The sequence below is a fragment of the Anopheles cruzii genome, chromosome 3, assembly GCF_943734635.1.
Source record: "Anopheles cruzii chromosome 3, idAnoCruzAS_RS32_06, whole genome shotgun sequence".
Classification (NCBI taxonomy): Eukaryota; Metazoa; Arthropoda; class Insecta; order Diptera; family Culicidae; genus Anopheles; species Anopheles cruzii.
The window spans coordinates 55,833,389-55,855,204 of NC_069145.1; the positions used below are offsets into that span (position 1 = coordinate 55,833,389).

General features: G+C 44.8%; 4 protein-coding genes across 4 annotated transcripts in view; all 4 read right to left on the reverse strand.

Moving 5' to 3' along the window:
- Positions 1 to 3,846, reverse strand: part of LOC128270637 (T-box protein H15-like) — a 51,474-nt gene extending 47,628 nt beyond the window's left edge. Inside the window, exon 1 of the mRNA XM_053008045.1 lies at positions 3,717 to 3,846. Within this exon, the coding sequence (XP_052864005.1) occupies positions 3,717 to 3,846 (130 nt within the window). The remainder of the gene's footprint in view (positions 1 to 3,716) is intronic.
- Positions 3,847 to 10,306: 6,460 nt separating this feature from the next.
- Positions 10,307 to 11,776, reverse strand: LOC128270638 (endochitinase-like). The gene is made up of 4 exons (XM_053008047.1): positions 11,546 to 11,776; positions 10,929 to 11,474; positions 10,689 to 10,865; positions 10,307 to 10,612 (listed from the first exon to the last, which is right to left on the reverse strand). The coding sequence occupies exons 1-4, from the start codon at positions 11,774 to 11,776 to the stop codon at positions 10,307 to 10,309; spliced, it is 1,260 nt and encodes a 419-aa protein (XP_052864007.1).
- Positions 11,777 to 12,184: 408 nt separating this feature from the next.
- LOC128270639 (endochitinase-like) lies at positions 12,185 to 13,598 on the reverse strand. Its single transcript, XM_053008048.1, has 4 exons — positions 13,389 to 13,598; positions 12,788 to 13,324; positions 12,554 to 12,724; positions 12,185 to 12,487 (listed from the first exon to the last, which is right to left on the reverse strand). Exons 1-4 carry the CDS (start codon positions 13,596 to 13,598, stop codon positions 12,185 to 12,187), a joined length of 1,221 nt encoding a protein of 406 aa, XP_052864008.1.
- A 1,839-nt stretch (positions 13,599 to 15,437) lies between these two features.
- The window catches only part of LOC128270640 (poly [ADP-ribose] polymerase tankyrase-1), a 34,355-nt gene continuing 27,976 nt past the window's right edge, over positions 15,438 to 21,816 (reverse strand). The window contains exons 10-13 of the mRNA XM_053008049.1: positions 20,176 to 20,387; positions 18,641 to 18,769; positions 16,636 to 16,768; positions 15,438 to 15,839 (exon numbers count right to left, since the gene is read on the reverse strand). Of these exons, the coding sequence (XP_052864009.1) occupies positions 15,583 to 15,839; positions 16,636 to 16,768; positions 18,641 to 18,769; positions 20,176 to 20,387 (731 nt within the window). The 3' untranslated portion in view covers positions 15,438 to 15,582. The remainder of the gene's footprint in view (positions 15,840 to 16,635; positions 16,769 to 18,640; positions 18,770 to 20,175; positions 20,388 to 21,816) is intronic.

A 21,816-nucleotide genomic window follows, 5' to 3' on the forward strand; every position in this document is an offset into this window, starting at 1 on the left:
GGGTGCGCATGACTTTCGCCTTATTTTGACAGACAGCCAGACGGAAGCATCAGGTGTGAGATACGACGAACGGAACCAACTCGATACAATTCATTGTTTTAATTGACACTTTTATGGGAACGACCTAGCCCGGCTTGGAATGTCCGTACTGCATGATTGTAGCAGACCTTCGGCAGAAGGTTGCGTCGAAGTGAAAATGGGAAATCAACTTCGCCAGGAAGCAAGAAGGATTTCCCATTTAACGAGCTCAGCGTTATTCAACACACACTTTATTACTCCGAATGCCGATATTCTGCCACCCTAAAAACCCACCCTTAATCGCCCCTAAACTCACGCAACACTGGCCCTCGGAGGGGGGGCTGCTCACGCACGAAAGGAACTCACTGTCAACGGGCTGAAGCTTCCAACTATACGGCCAACCCTTCCGCCGTCAACGCCGGGCGCGGTCTCTTTAATGGTTCGGTTTACTTTTTTGCTGGTTTTCCGTTATGTTTCTTTGCTTTATGTTGAGCTACCACTTGAGCCGCGGGCCGTTTGGAGTGCAAGGAGCTTCACTTTCTAGCCCCCTTTGCGGCGTTGCGTGTGTGAGTGTGTGTGGGTAAGTTTGCCGATTAGTTTGTTCTCTAACTTTTTTCTCCTGTTTCCGATATTCCTTCTCGAGTTCGGCTTCGGCTAGCTCTTCGCTAGAGCCATCCACTTCATCCCTATCGTCGAGCGACTGTTCGCGGCCGTTGGTAAAAGGGCCCGTTTCGGGAATGGCGATTGACGATAATGATAATGATGGGCACCACCTATGTAAAGTGCGAACTGTTCGCACCATCGGCGAATAGGCCGCTGGCATGCCAGGGCTTATAGTTCGACTATCGTGCCCGATCTGAGTCCTGCCTCGGCCGAGAAGGCACCGGTGTGGATCCAAATAGATAATAATACACCGTTCGTTCCATAATAAAATAATTAAAATAAATACTGTAGCCATAGTAAGTAATTATGACCCGGCTAAGCGTATTGAGCAAACAATTTCCGAAGCTATGATTGAATTAATTTGTGCATTTTTTCATTGTTAAACGAATTTCCGTATCGTTTGGTGTGATGTTTAACATTCAAAAGTTGATCTTCTTTAAAGATAGGCGATTAGGCGTAACCATCAACCACAATTATCACCATTCGATTAACACATATGCTAAAGCATATTTAAGGAGCTAATTGTTCTGAGGAACAGTTTTGGATCAATTAGAAATTAGAAATGCCTTACATTTTTATCAATAAATGTCAACGAAGCAGTACTTTTTTTCCATGAACAATGGGGGAAAAAATGGATTCTTAAGACAACAATTATCTGAGTGAGTTTTAAGCTAATATTCAGTTAAAACTCTATTTTCTGAAAACTAGTCGCTCAGGTGCAAAAGCGATCCATTAGCACAGTTTATTATCAATGCATATTAATGTATATTAATTTTCTTAATGTGCATAAAATGTCAACAAAAGAATTTTGGTTACCGATTCAAATCGTATCACAAACAGTTGTGATAAGACATACGCCACAATCCAGCTGGGCCACTCCAAACACCGTGGCGCAGCAAGAATGCACCCTAGGCGTATCAATCAGGCTGGCTCGAAATCAGCGAATTGTTGAAAATTCCTCCCGCTGAGTTCATTAGAGCCTTTCAGAAGGCCCAACGAAGGCCTCCAGCCAGTCTGCCAGTCTGCCAGGCCGGCCATTAGAGCCATTCGTTTGGCGCCTCGAAGCCCGCTCGCTGATTGCGACCTGAGTTATGACAGGCTACTGTCCGCCTTGTTTGCGCTTAGCGCAAACATAACGCCCCCCCTCAACGGCTGCCTGTGCTCCTCCGCACCACTGGGACCCCCAGAGGGTGGCCGCGATAGGCAAATTCCGCACCGAACGGTATAAATCAATTTTAAATAGATTATCGGCCCGATTAAAACGCCAGCCACCATTGGGAGGCTGGCCCGGGCCCGATGGCTGGCCGCCATCGACGGCACACCTGGGTGGGTGGTCGCCTCCACCAGTGACGCAATTCAATTAAGTGTCTATGTTGCAACATTACACCGCCCGCCGCGCCGACGCCCGGTACAAACCTTATGCAACTCTATGGGCACCGGAATTCCCTCAGGCCCCCCCATCCCGGGTAGGAGCGGTTCATGTTGATCGACCCACGGGACCAGCGACCCGCGGGTGACAGTTTGGCACTTTGATCGACTCGAAGCTCGTGCCTGTCGATTGGCTGCCGGTCTTACTCGGCTTCATTCGGGAAGCTAATTTAAACCCGAAATCGCGATCGGATCGCTCGATCGGACTAATTTAGTCATCGAAAGTGTCCCGTACTCGACACTGTGACACGGCTTCCGGTCCGTTATGAACAATAAATATACGTCAAAACCAACACGTCAACGCCAATTAGTGCGGCGATAGCAATTATTGCCGGCTGCGCCTCATAATTAGTGTGTCCTAATGAACGCACAACAAAAAACGCGGGTCAGAATTGAGGCTCCTTATCTCCCGCTGGCCTCTTGCTGGTTTCCGTTTTTCGTTCGATAGATTGGTATATTCGCTGTCTTTCAAGAAACAAGATTGTTACTACTTTACTTTGATACAGCTTCTCAAACGCAGGGTTGAGCAAACGAAACACAGTTTTACTTATTTTGCTAAGCATTACAGTTTCCTAAAGTTCGTTTTACAATTGCATAATCTTGAATTGAAACTTCACATTGGGATCACGACAAAATTGAAGCGATGAATACAACTCTAGTTGTTATTGGATGTGCAAAATAATTGGTTCGGTTTTACAAAAGATGGCATTACTCACAAATTTCACAAATTTTGTCACAAATGTCAGAATTTTTTTTTAATGAAATATGTGTTTGACAGCTACAGTCATTACGCATCCAACGCAGTACAAGATTTTTTTGTTGAAGGGTAAATAACACCTTTCTTAAGCATTTGAACATGTCAAGTTGTGTTCCTGGTAGAGTGTTTTTGCGGGGAGTACTTTATTTTTATTTTATTATGAAGAAAAGGAGAGTTCTTACAACAATCCTAAACGCAAAATGACCTGAACCAGGTCCATCGCGACCAAAGCGAAATATTCACTTTGCAACGGTTACGCTGTGCATATGGTGGGATATGAAAGGTGTGGTGTACTTTGAGCTTCCAAAAGCTACAGAAATTATTGATGGACAATCCCATCGACAACAATTGATGCATTTGAAGCAAAGCTTTGGCCAGTAAAAGAACCACAATGGGACCGAACACATGATAAGCTGATTTTTTCCACATGACAACGCTCGACCACACATCCCATAACCGGTCAAAACTGTGCCATCCGACTATCTCGAAAATGTCAATATTCACCAGATGTCGCTCTTTCGAACTCCTATTCGTTCCGTTGCATGAGTAATGGTTTGGCAGCACAGAGGTTAACTTATTATGAAAGTATTGAAAAATAGATCTCTGATTGGATCACTCCTTAAGAGTAAGAAGTTCCATCGACACGGAATCTACTTCCTATACTAAAATTTTGTATTGAGCTTTTTGACAGTTTAATAAAACAAAAATTCACAAGAAAAGGTCTTTCATTCTGCTCTAGTGAATAAAAAACAATCTACGAGCACGAGTTCAGGTTTTATTATCTGTTTCTGCACAATTCGCAAACGCCTGCGCGCCCGTGAAAGAGGAAGAAAATTGAAAACAAACTTGCCACTTACGAAAACTGCTTCCAGAGGGCTCCCGCTGGAGCCCTCCCGCAGTGCCATGATCGCCGCGATCGAAAAGTCCGTCGCTGCCTTGGCGGCGGCGGCCGCGGCCGCGGGGCCCGTGTCCAGCAGCATCCGGTGCGCGGATCGTGGCCGCGTGGCACCGGCCACACGCTGCCCGCTCGCGGTCACTCTTTTCCGTTTGTGTTTCTCAATTTTGTCGCCGTTTAGCAGCCTAAAGTCACCTCCTAAAACACGGGTCAACAAACAGCACACTCCCCAACTGTCGCAACTGTTCAACACCAGATTGCCATTCCCGGCTGGTGGATTCTATCGCTTCGGCGAGAGTTGTCCCACGGAGCACTTCTTTTACTGGACCAGCAGAAGGATTTGCCAATTTGCCGACGGCAAACGTCACACGCGGCGCGCCATCACCAGAACTGCACTTCGCGACGTTTCTCACTCTCGTTGCACCTTTCGATCCGATTAACGCACCCGAACTCCTTGGCTACTAGTGGCTTCTACCGAAATGTTATCATTTTGCGTAGGGGTCTGTGACAGGATGAGGGTGTCGCGGGGGTGCGGGGTGTAAATTTTCGCGTCGCTTTTCGCCCGCTTTCCCAACCAAACGAAGAGGTCCCGAATTCCACGGTACGAGCCTTCGGGCGTACGTTTCCCAACTGAACGCAAATGTGTGCCTTGTATGAGATGTGCTTAGCGTTGAAAACCTTGCACGCACACATCCGTGTAGCAGCACTTACACACACTTACAACCGGTTCCGAGTGGGAAGCTCCGCCTCCTTTCACCCATTGGAATGGATGGACGAACCAGCGTTTGCATGTGTGTGTTAATAGTCACCAAGCGAGATTGTGACGTTGTGTTGGTGAGTAAGAGTGAGAAACAACAAAAATGTTCGTTTGAGGTTGCTACCATTTTGTTTCGGCCTTTTCTTTAGTCACAGCTTCGTGTATTCGGGCACTCACGCCGGGCAACTCACTGGAAGTGCCGAGTGGTGAGAATATCACGTCTCACGACACGTTTTCCTTCTCTGTTTAGTGAGAAGACTGCGTTGTAGAGTGAGTAAATTTTATGCCACAGCCAGACAAAATTCCATCGCACTGTGGGGAAAAGGCGATCATAAACCAACTTTAACCCCCCTATCATAGAACTCGATTCGAGTCCTCGAACGTTCATTCCGTTCATTTTGAGTTCATTTTGATACAGCTTTCTCTTTCTGCCCTCTCTTTTGCTGTATTCGGCTTTCTCTTTTGTTGTGTTCACTCGACGGTAGAGTTTCCGTTCGAGATCCATAATAGGGGGGTAAAAAGTGAGAATTTTAGTTATATTTTCCTAAAATAGATAATTTATCTACTGGGTGTGTGCGTCAAAAATCGGGAACTTGAAAAGATGGCTGTACCTGCCGATTGGGACTTCGCAGTTTTGCTGTTCATTCATCATTACCTTGTGTTGACATCAGGTAAATGATTTCAGGTCGAAAAAAAAAATTATTTCGGTTTGCAACCCATCATTGAAAGGGTTAAACTATGTCAACTTTTGTGCCTGAAAATGACGGTTTGCGGGGATTATAATTTTTCTGCTACTCTTGAAGAAAACTGCCTCGGAATCGCACCAAATGCTTGTCGGGACTTGTGTTTGGAAGATCGCAGTGCTTTGAATGGGTTAAAAAATTTGAAAATGGTGATTTTGACTTAACAAAAAAAAGCTTCGAAGGACTCCAAAAAACGGGCTTTCTGATGGGACAGAAAGGTGTGGTGTTTCACAAGTTCCTAAAACCTGATGAAAACGTTAATTCTGATCGCTACTGACAACCAATGATCAATTTGAACCATGCATTGATCGAAAACGACCAAAAAGCCGTTCCAGTTTTTTTTAAATGGAGACGCCTGGTGGCCCGTGGAACCGAGCACCAGGCGCCCCAAAAAACAAAACTGTTTCAGGATACTATCAAATCACTTGGATGGGAGCTGCTATCCCTCCCCGCGTTATTCACCAGACTTGGCTTTTTCCAAATATTGTTCTTTTTCATCGACGGGACACGTATTGGCTGAGCAGCCCTTTGTTTTTTTTTCGAGGAAGTCTAAATGGGATGACCAATTAGTTTACTTAAAAAGATGAAGAATTCTTTCACATCCAAGTGATTTGATAATTTCCTGAAACTGGTTTGCTCTTTGGGGCGCCTGGTGCTTGATTCCACGGGCAACTAGGCGCCTCCATTTAAAAAAACTGGAACGGTTTTTTAGTCGTTTTCGATCAATGCATGGCTGAAATTGATCACTTGTTGTCAGTAGTGATCGGAATTAACGTTTTCATCAGATTTTAGGAGCTTGTGAAACACCACACCTTTCTGTCCCATCAGAAAGTCCGTTTTTTGGAGTCCTTGGACGCTTTTTTTTGTCAATAGTCAAAATCGCCATTTTGATTTTTTAACCACTTAAAGCACTGCGATCTTCCAAACACAAGTCCCGACAAGCATTTGGTGTGATTCCGAAGCAGCTTTCTTCAAGAGGAGCAGAAAAATAATAATCCCCGCAAAACGTCATTTTCAGGGACAAAAACTGACATGGTCTAACCCTTTAAATGATGGGTTGCACACCGAAATAATTTATTTTTCGACCTGTAATCATTTACCTGATGTCAAAACAAGGAAATGATGAATGAACAGCAAAACTGGGAAGTCCCAATCGGCAGGTACTGCCATCTTTTTAAAATTCAGATTCTCAACGCACACACCTAGTAGTTATATTTTCCTAAAATAGATAATTTATCTATAATCAATCCGACTGCGATGCAGAGATTTCGAGAATTGATCAGTCAAAGTCGAAAGAGTGATAAAAATTATGCTTTAAAACCACTTTTTATTAGCTACTTTAACGCGATCTTTAGCACAGTTCTGCAACGGTAATTAATAGAATAGAATAAGTACAATAAGTAGAATAATAATAGTACAATAGAAAGTTAATGGATCCTTCATTGATACGAAAAAACAGATACGATTCATGTTTATGGCATTGTTTGTACTTTTTTATCGGGAATTAGTACAGAAAACTGCGAAAAAAAACAGTTTATCAACTTTAGTAATGCAACAAAATTTTGGCGCGACCTTGCGCAACTAAACTAGGCGTTACAATTAAAATTTAGGTTATTTGTGTGTTTCTTTGAGAGCATATGCATTTTGAAGTAGTCGGTATAATGAAAGAATATTTTCAGATCCTGAACGTGCAAGTACTGTTCTGAATGTAGATAAAGATTTGATAGAAAGCTTTAGGAATATTTTAAAATCCATTAGCTGTCAGTAAGAAGTTAGCCTTCCAGGGAAGAAGACACTTTCATTCGGGCAATACATATCAGTGACTCTAAAATTCGTTCCATTTAATTGGGTAATAGGCAGCGAAAATACCATAATCTTATTTTTCCTTTTAAAGTTAAAGTTAAATTTAACATTTCATGTGTATTGCATTTTATGTGTATTTATTGTAAATTTAACATTTTATGTGTATTGCACATAAAATGTTAAATTTAATCAAAACACATGCATAGAACACAAAAATGTTTAAACAAGGCCTTAGATTCTTCCTAAAACCAAATATGCCGCCCTATTCCACACAAATTCCGCACAGTGCATCTGTCCATCCTACGTCGTCACTTCTACGAAGCGATTCATTTGGGAGCGTTGTTTCCGTACATAACCGTGGTTCCGCCGGAGAGATGGTTGACTAATTTTTGATGAAACTTGCTTGTGGTTTCGGGTTTCTATTGATTCCCGAAAGCAGAATTTATGGACAGCTTGACGTGAAAAAAATGTGACTACTAAGATGGGGATTCATGTATTAATTTGGGCTGATCAGTTAGTTCTTCGTTAGTTCGTAATGGATGCAAAAAAATTATCATTTAACTGAACGATCAGTATATCCCGTTTACTAAAATGTGTTATAACGAAAAGTCGTAATCAACTTTATAGAATAAAATTAAAAATACATTCAAACACAAAGTTTGCTGCCAAGCGGCATTTTCAAAAGCAAACGGCCGCACGCCGTTCGGTGCCTTGCGCATTGCATACCGCGTAGGCGCTGAAAACTTTGCACGGAAAAAAAACTTTACAAAACTTCGCCCCACGTAAAAAAACCGAGGATGGAAAATTCCTTTTCTAGGCAGGCTTATTTTTCCTTCCGTCGCCAGAGCGTGAGGTTCGTAATTGGGTTGCCAGCCCATAGCGTTCGGGCCACGGGCCCAGAGCAAAGTCAATTTATGTTTTGATTAATTTGCATACATAAATAAATATCTCCGTAATAAGTCATTACGGTCTCGGGGTGTCGCTTTTGGAGATTTGATACGAGCAAAAAAAGGACACCCAACCGAAGGTCTGATCGAATCCTTCAGCGAGAAGGAGGAAAAGAGAGCAATCTCTCGTGTGAAGCAGGACGCAAGGACTACAGTGCGCTGATGGAAGACACTGACATTTCAATCAATGTTTGTTTAGGCAAATTAGAGGCATCGGCGGCGAACCGTTATTTGCATATCCTTCCCGGTCCCGGCAGCCCAGCTGCTGGCTGGTGTGAAATTAACTCCCGGCCCACAGCCCTGTGTTTAAAAGCGTGGCGGGTTTTATATGCGTACATGATGCACATACATTTATTTGGACTCGTACCGACCGAACAATTTGTTTTGCACCATCGCACCGCACCGCACATCCTTCCGAGTGGATTATGAAATTTGAATAAAATTTATTAAAACGCTCTCAGCTCGGTAAATATGATTTTTAACACCGGTTCCAGCGGACCAATGGGCGTCAGATGGGCGTCTATTTGCCAAAGGAGTCGGAAGGACCGCAGGACGTCTGGCAGGGCCATATGATATTAAAGCCTGACAGCTAATATTTAGTAAGAGTTGAATAATTGCCAACATGGAACTGGTGGGCCTCTTCCAGCCGCCAGCGTCACGTGTTTGAGTATGCAAATTTCGTGGGATTTACAGTGCATTACTCGAATCCTCGGCATAAGCCTCCGCTAACTCATTGGAGTGTTTAACTGCACATCTGTTCCCGGTGCCGCTGATATCGCGGCCACAAGAAACGAAAAAGATCTTGCCAGCGTCTAATTGTCCGCAACATCGTCATAAATATGCAACAAACAACAACCAGCGCACAGTTTTCTTTTGTACCTTTTAATGACCCACTGCAAATGGCAGCTTCGCTTTCGATCCAAAAGCCTTCAGTGAGCAATGATTGCGGTGCAAATGGACAATGAGCTGGGGTGGGTACGGTGTTGCACCAAATGGTGCCGAATGTGACCGAACCCAATGCCCGGGTCTAAATTAGAAGAAATTCCTTTTGATCGTTCGGTTTTATATTTTTAATTTTCTGCTACATTAATTGCTAATTTGCGCTACCGCCAACCGGCGAGTGGCAAGTGTCGAGAGGGAAAAAAAAACCGTACGGACCAAAGATTGTAATTTCCTAAATCAACTGCACGGGAAGGAACCCATTAAAAAACCCGCATCGCGGAGTGAGAAAAAAGAATTGCTAGCCAAGACATGAAACGGCGTCCCATTTGTTAAATTTCGTGTATCATTTGAATCGTTTGCATAATTACTCTACGGTACGGTAGCCATGCACTTTATTGCCTAAAGCTGGACATGGTGCCAATATTAAGAAGGCAGTTTTATTTTATCGAAACATATCGAAAGTTGTGCTCGAGTAGGGATCACGAAACACGACATAAAAGTTAATGATGTTCCTTCTTCTATTAATTTGGTGGTTAAGGTTTAAAATAGAAACAGATAACAGCATTACAAAACAACACATACCCTGATGACAAAACAATAAATTGATGAACAAAGATGTCTTTTTTTCTTAGAAGAACGGAGTGGGTTGAATTTTAAAACAAGTTCTCAAATGAATAAAATTGATTACCAAGCAAAATATTGTTGTTTTTCAAACATTGACTGAGCTTACAACTCTCAGTTCCAGCTTTTATGTGGCCGCTAGAAGACGGTAATCGGTTTATGAAACCGACATACATTATACAAATATACAAACACCGATCGAATGTTTTATGATCGTCTTCACAGAGCTACACTCCGAAATCCATCGTCGGCATAAAACTGTCGTCAGATATTACACGAGAACGTTGATCGATCGTCCAGAGATGGCTATTAGTAAAACCTGATTGGCATCAGACATTCCGCACGTGCCTTTAAGCTTCAGCTACGGTCTGACCAGCCGAATCGCGATTTAGGAAGCATTTTTCGTGTGATTAATTTTTGAGAACCTAGCTTCAAAACACAAATTAACATTCGAATGACGCAAGCTTGTATGGTCTTTGGTATCTGTATGTCCGGCATCGTTGTTGATACGGCTGGTCAAATGGGTTTTGCTGCAAATGTGTATTAATCATACATTTTTTTGCATGTTTTATTTACCATTCATTTCAAATATTCATAGTTTTTCGTCCTCACTTACAATTTTGATAAGAGGGTTTAATTTGTCTGTTGTCCTTTTTCTCTTGTATAATAGTTTTCATATTCATAAGTTTGTGCATAATAGTTTTCGACTAATTCGCTTGCAGCATATCCTTGCTAGCTCCACTCGATGGCGAATCCAATGTCGGACGGGATCGACTGCAATCGGCTCGCTATGTACGACGTCAGAGGATAGGACTGAGCACCGCATCTGCCGTAGACGTCGTCCCAATGCACATAGTCCAGGTATACGCCTCCCAAACGCTTCTCCTGCACCAGGTCCAATTTGTAGCGAAGTGACGTGACGTCATCGTAGCTAACCCGTTCTTCCTGGCCATTTCCCACGATTCTGGTTGCATACGGCATCAGCCCGTAGGGATCCCATCGACGAGACCAACCATACTGTCTGACTGATTCGCAGACCTATACGAAAGGAGCCGGATGTCAAACCATTTTTTCGCAGAGATTAAAAGCGAGCTCCATAAGCCTAGAAACCCACCTTACGATAAGGCTCCATTTTCTTTTCGGCCCCAAGGCCCCTTAAGTTGGAAAACGAACTGCCAAATAAGTTTGCGTAGGTATTTTGGTATTGGTACGAGACACCAAACAGTGCTATGGCCAGTAGCATCTTCTTTGGTGGACATCCATTGTCAATCCATAGCTGTGTGGAATCGGTCTGTAAAATTTGAAAGTTCGCTGTTAGTCGTCATTAAACGGAACGGTCACACGATCTACTTACGATATCGTATTTAGTGTCTATCGTTTGCGGTAAATTGATGCCATATGCCTCGCCTATTCTTGGCACTTGGACAGGTTTGCTGTGCATAGGAGCATGTGAATCGCCTATCGTCACTTCCTTGGCGTCGACAGTCACGAAATCGGCCAGTTCGCACACTTCCGGTACATTGTACGAATCCGTGATCGCGTTGGGATGAATAGACACACGGAACCACAGCTCGCGGTTCCGACCCCGAATGTTTCCACTAGCGGCCGTCACCATCTGCCGGAGGTCCTGAAGCAACTGCACCATCGAGATACGATCGTAGTCGGATCCACCATACTCCGATGTACCTCCGGGGTAGTTCCAGTTGATCTCGATTCCATCAGCATCCAGCTCCAGAAGCAGTGTCCCTACGGCCTGCACAAAAGCGCGCCTCCGTGAGCTAATGGAGGCCACGGTGGAATAATCGATCTGAGAGCCCTTAACCGATGCTATTACACGAGCGGTGTTTGAACGCCTTCTAACACTGGTCACCAGATTACTGAACGCTCTCTTATCGTTGTCCTGTCGAATGAAACAGAAAACCGTTCACTGAAACCAACGGAAAACTTGCTTCTGGGCAGCCAATCGCTTACGTTGAACAGCATTTGCCGACCAACGGTTTTGGGGAACCAAAACCCTTTGTAGATCACATCCTTGCACACTTCCAGCGGAATATAGTCCGGAGGGTAGCCATCCTGGGCAGCACGTTCGGGCCAATAGCTGCAGATGAGCCGCTTACTTTGGCATTCGATTAACCGCGGCAGTATCGCCACAATCAACAGGGCGAGAAGCGCGCACCACCGGCGATAGACCTTCAAATCCATAATGGACGTTGGGTGTTATCGGCTCGAGAGGCGCGATAGAACTGTCATCAGGTGAAGCAGAAAGTGCTAACAAGATGCTGGAGCAGACGCGCTTCTCAAAACCGGTTTTAGTTTACATAAACAAAATCGCACGTGCTCCTTCGCGGCCCGAAGGTTTCGGGTGTGTCATCCGCGTCGCAAACCTGTCCCAACACGATCACTTTCGGTCAGGTTTACTCTGTGGAATCAAACCTGCTATTTTGGCGAAATTCCCAATCCAATAATAACTGTCTATTGACGTCAAAGACCTCTGCATGCCTTAATCCGCGGAAGTAAAGAAGAAACTTGTTTGGAACTTCGGAAATCCATTCCGTTCATATATTAGAATAACGTTTTGTATTTTTTATCAAAACAAAATAACTGTCACTCCTAGCTCCATTCGATGGCGAATCCAATGTCAGACTGGATCGACTGTAGCCGGTACGCTACGTAGGATGTTAAAGGGTATGCTTGGCCGCACCTGGCGTAGATATCGTCCCAATGCACATAGTCCACGTATACGCCACCCAAACGCTTGTCCTGCACCAAGTCCATTTTGTAGCGAAGAGACGTCACGTCATCGTAACTCATGATTTCGTCTTCGCCGTGAGGAAGTTCTCTCAATGCGTACGGCATCATGCCATATTTGTCCCATCCAATCGTCCATCCTGGTTCGGACAACGATAAGCATAGCTAGATATTGGACGGAAGAGGCAAATCAATATGTGCTTAAGCACCGTAGATGCAGGATTCGTTTACCTCACGATACGATACTATTCCTTTAAAAAAAGCACCCCATGTGGAGTAGCTCGGACCGAAAAATGTACGCGAAGAATGGGTGTAGTTCTTGACGATTCCGAAAAACGCCATTCCAAGTAGTAGCTTCTTCTGTGGACAGCCATCGTTGATCCACCTTATCGTGCCGTCAGTCTGAAATGGCACTTATGGGACATCAAGATTGAGGTGGTTTTTTGAATCCCTGAGAGTACGTACGATGCTACTTCCCGTATCATCCAGCCGAGTTGGTACGCCTTTTCTATCACTAGATTCAACCGTGCCGTTTATGGGAGCATGCGACATGGTGAAACGTATATTCATCGCTTCGAGCGTAACGTGATCGACCACGTCGCAGATGTCGAACACATTGTACGAAGCATCGATTACTCCTTGGTGTATAGACCCTCGAAACCAGAGCTCTCGATTGCGACCGTCGAGTCGCTTATTTGCAGCCATCACGATCTGTCGTAGGTCTTGCAGTAAGATCACCTTCGTCATGCGATCGGAAGCATATGAGCTAAGCTTTTCTGGTGAATAGCCGCCATTCTGAATCCAGTTGATCTCGACAGCGTCGGCATCCAGCTCGAGCAAAAGTGTCCCGACGGCCTGAACAAATGCTCGTCGACGAACGTTAACGCCGGAAACGATTGAATACTCATAATGCGATCCATCGATCGATGCCACCACGCGGACAGTATTGGAACGTTTGCGCACAGCCGACACCAGCTGACTGAATGCCGCCTTGTCAGTATCCTGTTGAAAGCCATTTAAAACAACTAGGTATACGCAATGCTAGGACCAAGGAACATAAGCTTACATCGAAAACCATTTGTCGTCCAACGCTCCGCGGGAATGCGAATGCTTTGAAGATCACGTGTGTGCATAGCTCGACGGGAATGTAGTCAGGACGATAGCCGGCATTGAGCGCTCGTGGATGCTCGTAACTGCAAGCGAGCTTCTTGCTTTGTCCTTCGATCAACTCTGGCAACAGTACCAACAGAATCCAAAGAACACGGGACAGTGCCATACTTCACTAGTACTTCAGACGAAGGATCACTTGTGCTGAACGATCCGCACGATTCGATAACTGCGGATTAACTGCGCTAGGTGTACTTGCTTGAGACGGATCGTTCTCTGGACAGATGTTGATTTACGGCTCTGGTGTTGATATTTTTCAGCCTTAGGTGTAAATGTTTGCGTATTTTGCATATCAAATGCCTATAGTGATTCTACTTATGGTATACAAAAACAAAAGTGTGAGTTCCGACTGTGTATTCCGTGTAACTTCTCATAAATGAATATTTTTTATGTTTACACGATCTTATCCAGTATGACGTAAGAAACATTTAAGAAAGCTTAAAAGTGTTAGAGAAAATAGGTAGACAATGCGACGCGCTGCTTTACTTATCCATACTCTTCAGTAAAAGTTTGACATTCACTTACTTTATACTTTATTACTATTTTAAGAAAAATGTATTTCAAAAATCCCAGTGACTGATTATCCTCATGCTGTGGTATGCTTTTCCCACAATACGATGCTATGAAGGGAGAAAAAATGAAACAAGCAAATTAAGGGACACTCTCTAAGAATGGCACAAACATACCGGAACCAATAGCACCAGTTTGGCCGCATTTTCGAGGTTCATCAATTCTATTATCCACTAATCCACTTTAAATGAGTCTTCAACGTCTATTTCGCTTCCTCTGGACGGTGAGCAAACTGTCAAAGCTAATGAAACCCCCTCTAGTACCACCTGAGGACGGCACTTTTTCCCATTTAAACTAATCCAGAAGAGAAACCCGTAAGGTGGCTTACAGTCCGTTCACGGAAATTTGTTTTTTTACCTTTTTCGTTGTTCTTCTGCAACCGATGATGGGCAAAGTATTAGAGAAAAATAATTCATCATGTGCGCTTTATAGGTAAAAGAATTAAACGGACACAGAAACAAACTAAATAATTACAGACTTATATTTTATTTACTGTGTTCATAGAAAAAAGCAGCCTTATCTGTGATGGCCAATTATTTGAAGAGCACGAAATGTTCATAATTCATAGTGTCAGGCAAAAATCAATGCTTTTGTTACGTGAATACTTTTTTACAGGGAAACCAGAATATTTCCATAAACATTGCAGTAACATTACAACAATTATATTAGTATTACATGGGGTCTGTTGTTTTTGTTTTACACGGCCAGGAATTTGAAATTTACAGCCAGAATGTTTCTTTCTGAAAGTCAAAACACTATAAGAAAGGGCGTTAAATTTTATCATTGCATAATTTATTATTTTCTCCATAGAAAATCCCATAGAAAACTCCACAGAAACGCCAAGAAAATATATTTTCATCTGTTATCAAAGGCTATTCTGTCGTAATTTCTGCTCGCCATGTTTTTTTACATAACATCGCGTACGGAATCGATTTCCAAATTAAATTATTTACATCTGATACAAACAAAATTGTTCACTTTAAATTTTTCCTGCTAACAACGTCTCCCATTCGGTACTGAAACTGCCCGAATCTTAACGACGGATCCACCAAAAATGACGCGTGGCTTTCACCTGAATCTTCTGCCTATCTGAGCCCATCGTCCCAATTTATCCTACAACACGTTAACGGCTCTGCCTGCGCTAGCTATGGCTGCTGTATAGCGTAAAATAGTGTCCTGTTCGATAAAACTAGTTTTAATTATTGTAGGAGAATGTACACAGCAAACGGAAGAGCAACAAAAAAAACATGGACATCGCAAGAGGCTTCGTTGTGAATCGATGAACGTGATGCGTGAATGGTGTCTGGCAGGGTCACAGGGCGTGTCACAGCAAGTTACTCTATTTACACATTGCACCCGTGACAAAACGTGTCCGCCAGTTAGTGAAGAAAGGGCTATCTAGCTACACGGCGTATCCTATCGCTTCCGAGGAGAAACTACTTCCGGCGCACACTTCCTCGCTCATTTGGCAGTTGGCGTAGCATTGATCTGGGCTGTTGGGGGGAAGGTCCTGCGGTCAGCGTCTAGGCCTTGTTGACGTTGTTGCCAACCGCTTGCTGCTGCGGCTCGTTGCCTCCGGGTGCGTTGTTGGCCGAGTGATTATCGCCCTCGGAGTCCTTCATCGAGCCACCGTCCTCGGAGTCGTGGCCGACCAGGGCACGGTACTTCTTGGAGATCGCTTCCCAGTCTGCAACGTTCTCGATTCGGGTCGTATTGACAGTGGTGAAACTGACTTGCGAGCCAAGAGGAGACAGATGCATAGCGGAAAGCGCGGTCGAGTCTGGGAAGACAGAGGAAGGATCGGTGTGAGTGTGACGGTGTTCTGCTTGTCCGGCGGGCGATCGAGTTGAGATGGGTCGAATCGGAACGCTGAAGAATCGGTCGGTCGCTCGGTTGATCGTGATACGTCGGTGCTTGCAACGTTACACATCCAAAATCCAAACCGTTCAACCATTACACCGGGTCTAGGGCTACGAAATGCGCGCGCAATCCCCGCAATCCGCGAGGGATCCCCGGGGTCAGTCAACTCAACGACGGTTGCCCTCGAGAACCGCCCTTTTCGACTGGGGTCTACTACTAGTATCATGTCCGATGGCGGGGTTTTAAGATGATTGGACAAAAGCATACCACTACCGAGGTCCAAACGGAGTACCACTACAAATGAGCTCAATCCATAGCGTTACAATGAATACTTACTAACACACACACACAGAGTCACACATCGACATTATGCTCTAGGAATGAATCATTTACACAATACCATGACAATAGCACACGAACATGTCCTGAGCTGCATGAGGTCTTACGGAACTTACGGACAGCTTCTACTACCAGAGAGAGCCCCATCACGCCCCGGTCTCTAGAGCAGAGGTTCTTCTTGTGAACCAGTTGCAGAACCTTTGCTCTAGCGTTCATTGGGGTCACACATGTAACACTAACGAGAAGATACAACGTGGCCTTGCGGCTCGATACGTACGCGTTGAAGTTGAAAGTATAAACGGAAATAGTATAGGCAGAGAAGGGAGAGAAAGAGTAATAAAATAAAGAGACAAGCGCATGCTGTCTACTGTGCACACCTTTAGGAGCCACCTGACCTTTCTTCACTTTCGACAACCACTTGGCACCTGCTTTGGTGCGCGGACTCTGCTGTCCACGGTGGAGATTCATCATCTGTACCAGCGATGGTCGCTTCTTCTTCACTAAGCGGGCCTGTTGAGGATAGAGAAGTTAAGGATTTGATGGCGCGTGATCTAGTGATTTTTGGCAGTTTTTTTATGTAAAACTATAGGCGCCCTCTGGCGCGGTCACTGGCACTGGCAACAGTTCGGAGTTCGAATCGTGTGATGTGACGCTAGTGACCAAAGTATTGGGGACCGTTGCGCCGCTTGCGAGCCATTTCGTTGACAAACGAGGGCCGTTTAGAAAGTTCTGGGAATTTTGTATTTCCGCGTATTTCGATTTTTTGTAGCTACTCATGTTACTCACAAATTGACAAATTCGGTCATTTGGTAAAGAATCCGTATCAAGTTTTGTATGAAAAACTAAATAAAGTACGTGGATATGTTCCGAATGTATCTTAAGCTATTTTGGCCCAAAGCAGCGTTTATCGGAGGTTCAAAATGTTCTCAGAGGGCCGAGCAGATGTTCCGGAAACTGGAGGAAACCATGAAAGGATGACGCCACGCTACGATTGAGCAGATAAAGAAGGCATCGACGAAGGAGCTGAACAATATCACAAAATTAATTTTTTGAACTGCTTCGAGACTTGTAAAAAACCCTAAAAACCCTGAAAAACTCTATTTAACTCAAAGTATGTACCATCACTAGATATATATTTCTCCTATCTCTCTGCTAAATCGTGAATTCCCAGACGAAAGAATTCTTCGACTTTTTAAGTAAACTAATTAGTCATCCAATTTGGACTTCCTCGTAGAAAAACGAAGGGCTGCTCAGCCAATACGTGTCCCATCGATGAAAAAGAATGATATTCGGAAAGACCCAAGTCTGGTGAATAACGCGGGGAGGGATAGCAGCTCCCATCCAAGTGATTTGAAAGTATCCTGAACCTGTTTTGCTTTGTGTGTCATGGAGACGCCAGGTTTTATGGCCATTGTGCCTCACCAGGCGTCTCCATTTTGGAAAACAGAAACGGCTTTTGGTTGTTTTTCGATCAATGCATGGTTCAAATTGATCATTTGTCGTCAGTAGCGATCTGAAGTAACGTTTTCATCAGGTTTTAAGAGCTTGCCATCAGAAGTTTTTGGAGTCCTCCGACGCTCTTTCCTTGTTAAGCCAAAATCTAAAATTAAACCGCTTAAAGCTCTGCGATATTCCAAAAACAAGCCCCTGTTAGCATTTTATGCGATTCTAAAGCAGTTTTCTTTAAGAGATAGCAGAAAAATAATAATTCCCGAAAAATAATAAAAATAAACGTCATTTTCAGGTACAAAAGTTGACATGGCTTCAACCTGACATTGACATTTCAAAGATCGGTTTTTTTTCACCTGAAATATATACTTTGCCTGATGTCAAATCTAGGTAATGAGACCAAAAACACCAAAAATGGGAAGCCTAAATTGAAAGGGAGAGCCATCTGTTCAAAAACAGGATTTTCAAGTTTTAGACCTGGTAAACCAATATATTTTTTTAAACACAAAATTCCCAAAACTTTTTAAACACACCTCGGAGGCACACTGGCCCACCTAATCCTGTGGTCACTAGGTCGGTCAATGAAGCTGCTGTACAGATCGAAGTGAGGTTTGAGTAAAAAATAGTGTAAGTGAGTGAGTGAGCCATAATTTTGAGCAGAGTCCTATTTGACAGCATCAGTGAGACCGAAACAGTATGTGTGGAAACGAAACGAAATGTACAAGTCCTGTTTCTGCGCGGTCCTTTGTGTTCTCTAGTGTTCCCTCGGCTTGGCTCCTTCACCTCCTTCAAGCCGCTTGTACCTACCCTGACCGGATCGTGAACGATCTTTAGTGTGTGTCTGGGTGGTGGCTTCAGGGTTGCCACTACTAATACCTTACCAGTGTGATACTGGGACACCGGGTCCATCGCGGGGCCGGCCCTGTAACTTACCCGCACTTTCTCCACGATCCACACGAACCAGGTCGTGACGAGGTTCATCGGCGACGGAGCCGTTGACGTTCGGTGCATGTTGCGGATCAGCTTCGACAAGCCGTACTTCCACTCGATGTCGGATTGTGCCTAGAGCGTGTGAGGTGGTCGCAACAAGCAGACGGACGAGCGGGTGTTCGGGAAAAGGGAAACAAGAACCTTACGTTAGTAACCTGCCGGCGGAAACCCGCATCTAGCTTCCGGACTGGAGTGATGGATTGAGTAGCGTTGTGGTGTGTGTGGAATGGATGAATGGAACCGATACGCAAACAAACGGGGACACCTGAGCCTCGTACGGGTTTCAGGGAGAGGCGAAAGCTTCACTCCTCTTGGCTGTGTTTTGGGGCAAAGCAGAAAGCGTTCGGCTTTTTGATGAGGAAGCCTCGCAATTGGAACGCAAAAAGTAAATACAATTTCGAAATGATTTTATTTGGTCAATACACGCACACCCCCGGGGCCATTGCTGGATCGGAATGGGACGGCTGCGGGGGGCCCGGACTACTTCCGTCCCGCACAGCGTCCTTCAAATCCCTCAGTGTGCCTGGTTAGGGGAAGGCAAACGGTGGCATCCGAGTTGCCTTTCCCTGCGTCCTGAGCGTGTGCGACCTTACCAGAATAAACTACAAACGGGGAAATGTTCAAATCCGGAAGATGGAAGTATAGTAGTAACGGGGAGATCTACTCAAGGATCGAGGGGATGTAGAGGGCGGTAGGTGACTGTAACCAAAGATCGGAGGTTCGGTGAGGAGCATGATTTCTACGTAGTGTTGCCAATCGGGGACACGCAAGTGAACGAAATCTAATTGTACCGTGTAGAAAGGACATTTCGGGTAGGGAGATAGAGATAAACAGAGAGAGAGAGATACGGGGACAGATAAATAGAGACAGAGAGATAGAGAGAGAGAGAAAGTAAACATTTTGAACATTTAATTGACAATGATACCTGAATTCTCTGATACGTATCAGACATCATAGCAATGAGCAGATTGATAAGGACAACAACTGATACCAACATGTATATGCCAAACACAATTTTGAACAAATACTCAGTCCAATACGGTTGTGTTCGTGTTGTATTCGGTGTCATTTTATCAATTTGTGTTTGATCGGTGGTGGTTTGACCAAATACAGCGAAAAAGAGCAGCTCGAATGACAGTATGGGGTTCATGCGCACTGTTGGTGTCGGAGGCGATTTTCGTGTGGTGTTTATTGTGGGCGTTTTTCGGTGTTCAGGAGGATTCGATCGATGTTCGATCGGGATCGCGATCGTGTGTGTCGTTGTTGATGGTACAAGATTTGGGAGTTTTGGGTTCGTTTACGGAACCATCCGGATGTTTCCGAATACGAGAGAGACCAGTGTGTCAGTGTGTAGTGTCAGAAAGGGGGTCAGAAAGATATCATGTTAGAGGGAAGAAAGAGAGAGAGAGAGAGAGAGAAAGAAAAAGAGAAAAGAGAAGAGAAGAGAACAGCACCTTTAGCACGCGCCGGCAACTAACCTGGATGCGTTGATAGGTATCCGACATCATAGCGATAAGAAGATTAATGAGCACTACTACGGAGACTAACATATAAATGCCAAATACTATCTTGAACAGATTCTCCGTCCACTCCGGACGGGACGAGCGCTGCGAGTTGATGTCGTCCGGTGACGTCTGCCCGAAGACGGCGAAGAACAGGCGCTCGAAGGCGATGATCGGTGTCATCGGAACTGTGGGTTTTTTAGTTCATTTTGGGGGACAGAGGGTGTGGTGTGTGGCAGTGATGGAGATAAAGACGGAGGAAAGATAGAGAGAGAGAGAGAGAGAAAGAAATAGATAGAGAGAGAGAGAGAAGGTTGGGGATAGCAGGCGGAATAGGGTAGTTTCGTTGCGAGCGAGCTCCCTCGGCACCTGCGTCCTTCCTGTGGTCCTGTCGTCCTGTGTCCTTGGCTACCTGTCCCCACGATGGCGCTTTCTACACACACTCGCTGGCTCGTCGTCCAGAGGTGATCCAATCCGTTCGGTGCAGTGTGCGAACGTGTGCGTGCAGATATGCTTGTGTGGAGCAAACGATTGCATTCAGTGCATTGCTTCTCTGTGTGCTACAAGATAAAATGGCGCGCAGCATTATTGAATGCTTTTGTGCAATAGAAACCTACGTCACTAGCACAGTGCAGGAGCAGCCTTGAACATGAATTCTTAAGATACATTCACAGAATAAAAAAGTGATGGGCATGCACAGAGCGTAACTGAAACGGAAACATCTCGAAAAGGATAATGGAAAGAAGAAAAGAACGAATACAGGACAGACAGAATTTGAAATGATTACAGACTGATAGGAGGAAGGTACCAGAGCAGCGCAAGCAGGCGATACGCGCGCTCCAATCGGGTGTCTAAGGACACACGCGCAGCCATTTGGAGGAGCCAATGGAACACATTCCCCATGCATGCGTGTTCGTGGTGTATGCACAACAATTTGATCGCCATATCACTCTTCTCTCTCTTACACTCGGTGTCCGGGAACATCACATGACACATCACATCATTAGCATGCTTTCAAAGAAAAAAACGTTTAACATATAGGGGTAAGAACGAACGGGCAGCAACACGAGAACGAAACGAAACATTCACTGCGTTCAACGGAAAGCGGAATTCAATCACACAACAACGCAGCCCAACGAGCAGAGAACTAACACATTCGACCAACCAAACCAATCGGAAAAGAAGAAGAGCGGGATGCATAAAACACGCACGGAGCTTTCGTCTAGCATTCTCAGAAGTAACAAAGCACATACAGAACAAACCCGAGGCCGCGAGTGGGCCCGCTAGGTCGCAACACAGTATACTAGAAACCAGGAGCAATCATGCTCACATTAAACGACACGCACACAGACGCAGTAACGGCACACACAGAGAGTGGGCTAGAGCATTCCAGAAATCAGAAAAGCCTCCGCCGGGAGCCAGAGCTCAGGCCAGGCCAGAGGCAGGGCGGCAAATAAAAACGGGAGACAGGCACAGTGACAGCAGCCAGCAACGATGGCGGAAAACCACACACAAAAAGTGCTGTTTGTTGGTGCGCTGAGTCTCTTCTACTCTTTTTGTCCAGTGTCCCCCCCGCCCATGTCCCTGGCAAGTAGTGTCCGTTCCGTGTCCAGCTTC

Bases quoted from the DNA above. Each gene is read 5' to 3' on its own strand.
- LOC128270638 (XM_053008047.1), bottom strand. From the start codon at position 11,776: ATGGATTTGAAGGTCTATCGCCGGTGGTGCGCGCTTCTCGCCCTGTTG. The intron at 11,475-11,545 runs GTAAGCGATTGG...TTCATTCGACAG, and splicing joins GTCGGCAAATGCTGTTCAAC to GACAACGATAAGAGAGCGTT. The intron at 10,866-10,928 runs GTAAGTAGATCG...CAAATTTTACAG, and splicing joins TAGACACTAAATACGATATC to ACCGATTCCACACAGCTATG.
- LOC128270639 (XM_053008048.1), bottom strand. From the start codon at position 13,598: ATGGCACTGTCCCGTGTTCTTTGGATTCTGTTGGTACTGTTGCCAGAG. The intron at 13,325-13,388 runs GTAAGCTTATGT...GGCTTTCAACAG, and splicing joins GACGACAAATGGTTTTCGAT to GATACTGACAAGGCGGCATT. The intron at 12,725-12,787 runs GTACGTACTCTC...GTGCCATTTCAG, and splicing joins ATGATACGGGAAGTAGCATC to ACTGACGGCACGATAAGGTG.